General features: G+C 27.2%; 2 protein-coding genes across 17 annotated transcripts in view; one reads left to right on the forward strand and one right to left on the reverse strand.

Annotated features, from left to right (window-relative positions):
- Nucleotides 1-506: 506 nt before the first annotated feature.
- Nucleotides 507-1,622, reverse strand: LOC107455137 (Proteasome alpha6 subunit). Its single transcript, XM_016072606.3, has one exon. It carries the CDS (start codon nucleotides 1,447-1,449, stop codon nucleotides 610-612), a length of 840 nt encoding a protein of 279 aa, XP_015928092.1. The 5' UTR covers nucleotides 1,450-1,622; the 3' UTR covers nucleotides 507-609.
- A 203-nt stretch (nucleotides 1,623-1,825) lies between these two features.
- The window catches only part of LOC122268373 (elongator complex protein 1), a 70,816-nt gene continuing 62,188 nt past the window's right edge, over nucleotides 1,826-10,453 (forward strand). For 6 of the 16 annotated variants that reach the window (XM_071182577.1, XM_071182574.1, XM_071182569.1 and 3 more), the window contains exons 1-3: nucleotides 2,384-2,523; nucleotides 4,170-4,308; nucleotides 5,891-6,025. In XM_071182577.1, the coding sequence (XP_071038678.1) occupies nucleotides 4,174-4,308; nucleotides 5,891-6,025 (270 nt within the window). In that variant the 5' untranslated portion in view covers nucleotides 2,384-2,523; nucleotides 4,170-4,173. Of the gene's footprint in view, nucleotides 2,204-2,383; nucleotides 2,624-3,542; nucleotides 3,881-4,169; nucleotides 4,309-5,890; nucleotides 6,026-6,604; nucleotides 6,687-10,265; nucleotides 10,347-10,453 lie in introns of those variants that run through there. The other 10 variants (XM_071182579.1, XM_071182575.1, XM_071182576.1 and 7 more) reach the window with 9 other exon arrangements.

Raw genomic sequence — 10,453 nt, forward strand, 5'->3', positions numbered from 1 at the left:
AATAAAAAAAAACTAAATTTGAGGACACATTCCTTATTTATCTTAGAATAGCCACCTTAAAAGGTCTGCCAAAATAAGTAGAATTATAAGATTCATAATCATTTAGTTAAAAGTCAAGCGGATATTTAATTAATTATCAACTCATATTGATCCAGTGGATTTAATTTTTGCCTCTTAAAGGTTCAAATTCTCTTCAAACAAAAGAAATATACTTCTTAACAGAAAGGCACTTTTATTGGATAATGAAACAAATTAGCAACTTTGATGCATTGTGTTAGCAATTAAAACACTCGATGGCAAGCCAGCGAATTTCATTTGTAAGTTCATTTTCCCACAAAACAAACTTTAACTGTTATTAATTTCTAAGTTAAAAAAAAAATACGCAGATCTAAACAGAAAATATATTTTGAGGTAAAAATAAATTTAAAAAAAAAAGAACTTAATGCTTAGGAGGATGTTAAAGAAAATTCAATAGAAATAAAGCAAAGAGAAATAATAACCACATTAGTTATTCATTGTATATTATCAAAAAACATGTTCTTTAAAACATTAGACATTTGAATAAGAATAATTGAATTTCACAAAAGTAACTAATTGTTCATTTAGAGTTTAATCAACAGCCATAGTTTCAACTGCTGCTTCAGGTTCTGGTCTTTTTGGTGCAGCATCATCAGGTTTACTATCACCAGGTTCATCTCCACTTCCAGCAACACCTCCTCTTCGAGGTCTCTCATCGCCTGCTATGGCTTGCAAATAGGGTTCCACTTTCTCATCTTCATACAATGAAAAGTCCATGCCCTTTCCAACAATGGCAACTGATGCATTCTTTGAATTTAATTCAACTTCATTAGGCAAACACTCACGAAGAGCACGTAGAGCATGTTTCACCAATTCCTCTAAATTGCAATCTTTGAAATCATTTAAATACTTTTCCAAGTAGGTTCTAGCTGATTGAGATCTAGCACCTATGGCCATAGCCTTGCAATCAAAGTAATTAGCAGATGGACAGGTTTGATAAATGTGAGGACCAAGATCGTCATAACCAGCAACAAGAAGGCCAACACCATATGGTCTACGATCATAGCGTTGGGTACATACTTGCATCTTATTTCCCAGTCGAGTAACAAGGCGATTAATCGGCAATGGGGCATCACGGCTAAATCGGCTGTTTAAACATTCTGTACGCATGTACTTACTAAGAAGTCGAGCATCAGCTGTTAAGCCAGCAATAGCAATGCCACAGTGGTTATCAATGGGAATGATTTTTTTCTGATGGGCGGATAATTCAGATGAAGCTCGTTTTAAAGCCACTAGAACAGCATGAGTGTTGCTTTTGATCCCAACAGTAGCAGAGCCTTGTTTGACAGCTTCCATGGCATATTCGACTTGATGGAGTCGGCCTTGTGGACTCCAAGTTGTAACATCGTTGTCATACTGATTCCGGAACATTTTAAAGTAATAATAATTAAATATTAAGAGTTAAACACAACTGCAAAAGATATGTATACTAAGTTCAGCCGGAAAACTGAAGTTTTCGAAAACACAAACAGCAAGTCACTATTTTAAGACTTGGTTGCAGTGAAATGGAACAGGAAACCATAAAGAAGAATTTTCAGCATTTCAACTCTGAAAGCTATTTTAAAAAAGCGAGGTGCATCAAATTAGCTTTATAATGTATATGATAAATTAATGGAATTTATAATTATTGTTATTATGAAAATCAAAATTTAATATAAAGTATAGTTAAAATTAAATGGCAACTGAAAGCTTGGAAAGATCTTAAAGAACCAGTTAAATGCGTTTTTTAAAGTTACGTTCATTTGGTAATTTTATAACATGTGGAACGTTCCAAATCGATCATAAGTTTAAAGAATTTTGCATTTCGAACGGAGATATATATATTTCGTTTGTTTTGTAAACAATTATTCCACATGCATATTGAAAAATTTTTTTTTGAGGGATGACAGATTATATAGAACTGATTGAAAAACGGATATTATATTTTATTTTTACACATTTTTTTTGTTGATTGACTTATCTTTTAAGTGATTATGATATAATTTTTCATGTTAAAGTTTGTTATAATATTTAGTTCACATCGGCAATTACATTGTACAAAAGGTACTACTATTTTACCTAGATTTTTAATTGTTTAAAAGTATGTTTTTTTATTGAATTTGTCACTGCATAGGACTGAAATTAAGTAAGTATTACAGTAAATGGTTAGTAAACAAATCATTCTTGATATATATAACCCAAGAAAGTATTATTATAGTTTTTTGCAACTTACTTAATTTCTATTGTTGAAAAGCATAATTTTTTTTTTTTTTTTGGTGAACAGAAATTTCCTACTATTCTAGTTTTTTATTGTAAAACNGAACTGATTGAAAAACGGATATTATATTTTATTTTTACACATTTTTTTTGTTGATTGACTTATCTTCTAAGTGATTATGATATAATTTTTCATGTTAAAGTGTGTTATAATATTTAGTTCACATCGGCAATTACATTGTACAATAGGTAGTACTATTTTACCTAGATTTTTAATTGTTTAAAAGTATGTTTTTTATTAAATTTGTCACTGCATAGGACCGAAATTAAGTAATTATTACAGTGAATGGTTAGTAAACAAGTCATTCTTGATATACATAACCCAAGAAAGTATTATTATAGTTTTTTGCAGTTTACTTAATTTCTATTGTTGAAAAGCATAAGTTTTTTTTTTTGGTGAACAGAAATTTCCTACTATTCTAGTTTTTTATTGTAAAACTCTTAAAACAGGGTTATGAAAACCACAAACTGTCTAGAAATTATTTGGTTTTGGCCAAATAAAAAAAAGGCTGGCATCTCTTGCAAAAAAACCTGGCGTGAATTGATTCTAATTGTTAATATTTTTCTCACATGCCAGAATTTTTCGAATTGTTCCGTTTTGCCCAAAATTTGTTTCAAACTATTCGATTTTCCTGCAGGCAAATGCCAGAAAGAAAATAAACCTAGCGTTTATTCTCGCAGAGATCTTTATAGAAATCTCCCAGTCCTTGTTCATTTTTCACTTTGAAACTTCAAAACTGTTAATGAATACCTGAAAACAGTCAGAAGAATAGATCACTGGAAAAATGACAAGAAAATAGTTCATATGTAATAGTAAGGTTGTCTTTATATCCCTTGGATGATAAATTGATTAAGATACATGCCTTTCTAAAACTCGAAACAGCACTTTCGAAAGAAAAATTTTTGTTTGACCCTCCTTACCTATAGAAACGCTGGCAAAAGAATATTTCACGAATGACAAAACATTAAAAAAAAATTTATGCAATATTTTATTATAAAATTCAATTCTGTTCCTACATATAAAAATATTGCATTAAATTAACCAAGAGAAAAATTGTTGTTAATTTATTTTTTGTACCATGTCTTTCAGTACATATATCGTATATTTTTGTATACTAGACTTTGTATTATTACTTTTATGCAACCAATCGTCATGTGGCAAATCAAAGAGAATAGATAAAAGTGGCAACTTAAAAATTTTCCGAGTTATTAGACGGAAGTTTAATAATTGTGGTATTGATAATTTGAATTTTTAAAGACTAAATATTGAAAGCTCATAAAATATGCTTCATCTTAAGTGATTTTTTGTGCATTTTCTGCATTTTAAAAAAGGGAATTTGAAGATTTGGTGAATTAATCTTAATACACTTTAACACTTATAATTTCTATGTAAATATTTGTAAATAATGTGGTGCTAAATAGACTTAATTACAAGAAGATAATATGATAACTATATGCTCGTGGGACTCTTAATTTACCATGATTAGTCTTTAAGTTTTTCTAGATCTTATGCAAATTATATCCTTGATTTGTATAATGAATATAGGTATGTATTATGAAATTTAGACACATATTAAACCTTTTTTTTTGTGTAAAATATGATGTTGAAATATTTTCTATCAAAAAGTAAGTTTGATTACTTATTAATTAAAAAATATAATGATATTTGTGATAAACTATTTTTGTGCATAGCAAATATAAGTCTGAAATTATATAAAAAGTCAAGAGAATTTACTTATGAAGTTGATTTGAAGCCTCTTGAAAATATAATATTTATTTCTAAATTTTTTATGGAACTGTAGTCTTAATAAAAAAAGTTTTTTATCTCTTTATAGAAATATGAGAAACTTAAAATTGGTCCGAGCTTCTAAAAAGACTGTTATAGAGAGTGACAGTTTTTGTCAGGATTTTGACAACTTCATATATTTCAGTAGCAGTAAAGGAATTTATCACTTTGATCAAGTTAATAATGAAGTAAGTGGTAAAGTTTATTATAATTAAAAAACATTTATATTTCAAATAATTCTTTGCTGTATAGATCATATAATTTTAATTAGGAAACTATTAATATTTTTGAATTTTACTAGTTATTGTACCTTTATTATTCTCAAATTAATTTATTACTATTTATCTCAAAAATGATTAACATGTAATCAGTTCAAAACAAAATATTTGTTTTGTTTCTATAACTACTGAATAAATTTGTCTTTATTTTTTAGTTATAAGAGCAGTGGCAGTCATAGACTTAGGTGCCCTCCTTCTGGCTAGATTTTTTAGTGTATTCTATTTTAAAACTTTCCGCAAAAAATTTAAAATTATCCAAATCAAAAATACTCGGGTGAAAAGATATTTATAATAATTTATTTTGTTTTGATTTATGATAATGAAAAACATAATTGTAATACAAAAGCAAGCAGAATTTAGAAAAAGTAGTGAATTGAAAACACACTTTCCACATTAAAAGGAGATGGATCTATAATATGAAAGTTATATAAACTCACTATCTTACAATAACTATATTCAAATTTTAGTTAAGGGTTACTATTATTCATAAGGGAAGTTAAAATATATCTTATAAATAAAAATTATCTTATAAATATAAAATTCATAGTTTATCAATAGTAGTATTCTATCTTATAAGTATAGTTTTTAGTGTACTTTTTTCTGGAGTGTGTCTGTCCTGCACCATGGGTTTTCTGAGGGCATTATTTACACCACTGTAAGAGTGACAGATTTTGAAATCGGTGGCAAGATTGACACTTCAACTTAACGACATTGAAGTAGTATTTTGTTATGCTTTTTACTTTAACATAACTCAAAATTATTTTATTATCATTGTATTGGTGTAGTAAATTTGCATGTTATTTCATTAAGTACTGTGTTTATTTTTTAAATTAAAATAATATATTTACATTAGTAAAACTAAATTAATTGACGTGGCCATAACTTAGTGTAACAATTAATGCTAATTAATTTATTTTATAATTTTTAATCATGAATTATTTGACGTCTGAATTTACAAATTATAATAAAAAGATTTGACTGAAAATTGCTCTAAATTGAGCTTCTCTAATGCTTATGCTCAAGTACCTTTGACTTTAAATATTTAGGAAAACTATTTTATTTTAATCAGGAAGTTATCTTTTTCATCAATTTGCTTAAAAAATTTAATTATTGTTCTTAAAAGTGTTGTTTCTAATAGGGTGAAGTGTGACTTAACTCAAATCTCCCCTGATAGAGGCAGGATCACTAATTTGTGAGGCCTATTCCACAATTTAGATATAGATCTGAAGGGGAAGTAAATTTTTTCCAGATCCCGATACCCAGACCCCTATACCCGCTCAATAATGGACCACTGAATTTTTTATTTTACCCTCGTGGATATCACATATATTCAGTGAGTCTTAGCAGTATCAACCCTCTTTGGGACTGAAGTTTAATGCTCTAACCATGGGTAACCACATGGCCCAACAGTGGGTGTTTATATATTTTTTTCTAAATTTGTATTTGTGAATCAACAATTTGTTTACACATTTTCATAAAATTTTCTCTAAAGGTCTCATTCTGTTCCGGTTTTGATTCAGAGGAGCAAGAATATGTTATTGGTATGGAATACATTATGGAAACCAATAGTATTTTCCTAGCATCAGCTTCAGGGAATCTATATTTGTATGATATTGCAGAAAAACAAGTATATATATTTTCTATCTTTCAACATTTGTGTATTGTCTTCATTTATTACTGCTTTACAAATAAAATTAATTCATTGCTTTTTACCATATTAAAAAAAATCAAAAAGTATAAAATTTGCAAAACAAAGGGCAGAAAATCTAAATTGCTGTAAAATATTTCTGTTTTATTTATAAGTTATTTATGTCTGTGTTGGAACACAAGCTAGATTAAGTGGTGATTATGTAGGAAAATGTTCTACGTTTAAATTAATATGATATAATAAGAAATGATTTCTTATAGAAGTAGGAGACATTAATTTGGAAATTGCCCTCATAGTTTTTGACACAATCTGTTAAAAATTTTGGTTCTTATTTATTTATTTATTAAATATAATAAGCGTATAAAAAAACTTCTAGGTTTAGTAGGTGGAATATTTTAGTGATGTATTTTTGTTCAGAAATTTATAAATTTGTTTTTCTTTCGTTTTAAATAATCAGGAGACCAATGTGAATCTTAGATGAAAAGGTTAAATTTCTTTTTATATTAATTTTGTTGTGCATATTTTGAACTAATACATGTTTTATGTTCATTAAATTAGGTTAGTAACATTGGAGCTGTAGAAAATGGTTTAAAAGAATTTGCATGGAGTCCTGATCAAGAATTTCTCATTTTATTAACTGGTAATATTTTATATTTTCTATCTGTACATTTTGCAACTTATTATTTCAATTATATTTGTTTACATGATTTTTGTTGTCTATTCGATGTTTTAATTTGTTCATACGAAAAATATACATGTGTAAGAGAAAGAATACCTTTTAAAGTAAGAGATCGCATCATTTGCAACATAAAAAATCAACACATATAGTTATGTGCATTCCTTTTAAAATATTGGAAATTCCCAAGCATTAGTCAAGTTGTTAATTTTGTGTGCTCACTTGATGTGATGCTTACACGTCTTACATATTTTGTAAATGTTAGATTAACCCATATTAGGTCAAGCATAGAAATTTATGAAATATGGTATTATTTTCTTTGAAATATACTTACATTACATTTTAAAGTAAGAGATCACATCCTTTGAAACATAAAAAATCAGTATAGTTACGTGCAATCCTTTTACAATATTGGAAATTCCCAAGCATTAGTCAAATTGTTAATTTTGTGTGTTCACTTGATGTGATGTCAACCTTTATATATTTTGTAATGTAAATGTTAGATTAACCCATTTCAGATCAAGCATAGAAATTTATGAAATATGTTATTATTTTCATTAAAATATGCTTAAATTACATTTATTAAGACAAAAAAGTTTCATGTATAAAAGATAATATTTCATTTAAGAAATAAAATGGTGTGTTTGGCCACTGCACCATTGACCAAGTCAATGGATAAATCATTATGTTGAATACTAAATTTTTTTTATGACATTTGTTTTACTTTCATTTCATTTACAGAACTTGCAACTTTAATCCATCATAAAAACATATGATTAATATTAAACGGAATAATTATTCATTTTCAAAAAGTCAAATTTGTAAATAGTGGTTTCAAGTTAAAAAACTAGCGTAATTTGTGTTTGAAAATTCCTCTATAGGAAGTATTTACTCTAATTGAATTATTAATATTTTATAGTTGTCTTCAGAACTCTTGAAAATAAGCAGAAAATAAAATTCATGAAAAATATACATCACAGCGATAATAAAAAATATTTATTGAAATTGTGCATTTATGCAAATTTGGTTGAAAATAGATTAATACAATGTTTAAAAAATACAAAACGCATAAAGTTACAGAGGAGCGTTTACACAATTTATAAACTGTTGATTGAAAAATTCTCTGTTCACAATTTCTTTCATTGAAATCTCTTGGTTATTATTATTTCTTTTTAGTTCTCAATTATTGTTAAGTACTGTTGATGTATGTTATCCAAAACTGTAACAATGCTTTTCATAATAATGATAAACAAATCCTGAAAGAAAAATTCTTTTTTCAAAGAAGTATTTGTAAACAATTTTATCATTTTTTGAAATTTCTAGATTTTTTTCTTTATTAATTTTTAAGTTGAGGATCTCATAAATAAAATAAAAAAAAATAATGAAATAAAAAAAGTGGAGCAAACAATATTCAAGTTCAATAACTTTTTTTTTTTTATACTTTCTTCATTTTTAATCTTTATCATATATTCTATTTATCTCCTGAATGTCTGAATAATTCTGCTTACTTTCTTTTCCTTCCTTTTCTCCTTTTTTTCTTGTTAAAATAGATCTGGCATTCAACTGCAGGGATCAGAAGGAAAGAAATTTAATATTGAGATTCAAGAAATCATCCTAACTCTGTAACTCTTTTATTAAAAAGAAGTAGAAAACTTGTGAGTTTGGTGATAAATCTCATAATGTTTTGACCTTAAATGCAGGCATTTTTAGAAATAATGTTTCATTTAGTTTGTCCTCGCAATAAGCAATCTTAAATTTTTATTAAAATTTTTTTTTTTAATCTCATTGAGCTTAATTGTACTTTTATATCCCACATCTGCTATCTATTGTTCAAAAAATGACAAACAATTCAAGAAAAAATAAATAGTGATAGGTGGAAATGTATGGTTTATTACATTCTGTTTAGCTTTTATTGTGTTCTGCTAATTGGAAAAACAATGTCTGAATGTCATATCACTCCAACTAAAATGCTTGCACCAGCACTCTGTTAATTCTAATCCTTAAACTGTTAGATGCCATTGTTGATTATTTTTGTGGTTGCAGTAGAACCTCGATTAACTGACGTCCTTGGAACCAGGGGAATGTCGGAAAATTGAAAAGTCAATTTCTTAGTGTATTAAAATTAAATTATGAGTAAAATTACTCAAAATAATATAACCAAATATGAACAAAAATGTTTTTTTTTTAAATTTTTTTTTAATAATAAATAATGATATAATGTAGTGAAAAAAAGTCATTGATCATCAATGCATTTTTATTTTCTACTTAATTGTAATTAATTAACAGCAAAATTTCAAATTCATTATACGTGTTGGAAGGAATCATCAGATAATTGAAGTCTCGGATGATCAATCTTCTACTTTATTTTGAAAGCATTCTTCAGAGTGCGTAGCGTTTTTAAAAATTGCTTGAAGGTGCTTATTTTCTTTTTTTTAAAAGCCCTTAAAGGTGCTTTTTTCATTTGGTGTTTTTAAAAAGTGCTTAATTTTTCCTTTTTCAAAATGAGATTTTTTCTATACCGTGTTGATTTTTGCTACAAATTATGCAAAATGACGCAGTTCACATTGTTTTATTCAACGTTTTCTCAATTAATTCAACCCCAATCTATTTCGGCGTATTGTTATTTCGTAGCGTATGAAAACGCCATTAGTTTTATATGGTTCAAAATTTCATGATTTTTGACAATTGTCAAAAACAACGTCATAAGTTTTTTTTTTACTTTTGACGTGACGGTTAAAACAGGATAAAGCCGTCAATTGTCAGAAACTTTCAAACCCTGCCTAATTATGATTTTTTTTTTTAATGTGCTTACGAAATATATTTTGAGTGCTTGAAAAGTGTTTAAAAGGTGCTTATTTTTTGTTGAATAATTTGGCTATACACCCTGTTCTTATATTGCTTTTTTTTAAATTATTAATGCCATTTACTGATGAACTTCATAACTAATTTTAAAATTTTGTGAGAATGAATCCTAACTTCTTATCAGAACACAGGAAACCTTAACCTTTCTATGTCCCTCCTTAGTTTATTTTTTAAATTGTAAGGCATTTTTAGGACACCAAATTTAAAAAGCTTATGAACGTTGTTTTAAAGTTGTGGAGTACTTTTGATCCGCAGGACAAAAAATTAGTGGTTGGCCGATTTAAATGAATAGTTTTGAAAATAAAGTTGCAGTGTCTTCCTTGTTTCATTCCGTCTATTCTATTGTTTTTCAGTTTCATTGTTTAAATTCATAAAATTCTAGAGCTGAACAGTGAACTGTTAAAAAGTTTTGATGCTAATAAATTAATGCATCATAGTTTTATCAGCACCAAATTTATTTAAACGGATTAATTAATTTCATTTTTGATTCGCTTTTGTGATTGGTGTTTATTTTTTAAAAATATTAGGTTTTTAGAGCAAAATAATAGATAAAAAGTATACAGTCTAAAATTTATCTGATGTACACAAATGTATTAGTGAATTGTAAATGCCTCTGTTTGAATGTTTGGAATTTTTTCAAATAAGTAAAACCCATTTGTTTAATTTTTAATTACTTTATAGGACAAAGGACATTTGTTCTCATGACAAAGGAATTTGACCCAATAACTGAAAAAGAACTCTCTCCTGAAGAATTTGGACAAAGTAAGATTAAATCGGTTTTTATTAATGACGATTTTAAGGTTCTCTATTGAATAAAATTTATATTGACTCTTTCTTTTTTTCTGTTTAAATGTTGGAAACTCTCATTA

This window comes from Parasteatoda tepidariorum, chromosome 6 (genome assembly GCF_043381705.1).
Source record: "Parasteatoda tepidariorum isolate YZ-2023 chromosome 6, CAS_Ptep_4.0, whole genome shotgun sequence".
Lineage (NCBI taxonomy): Eukaryota > Metazoa > Arthropoda > Arachnida > Araneae > Theridiidae > Parasteatoda > Parasteatoda tepidariorum.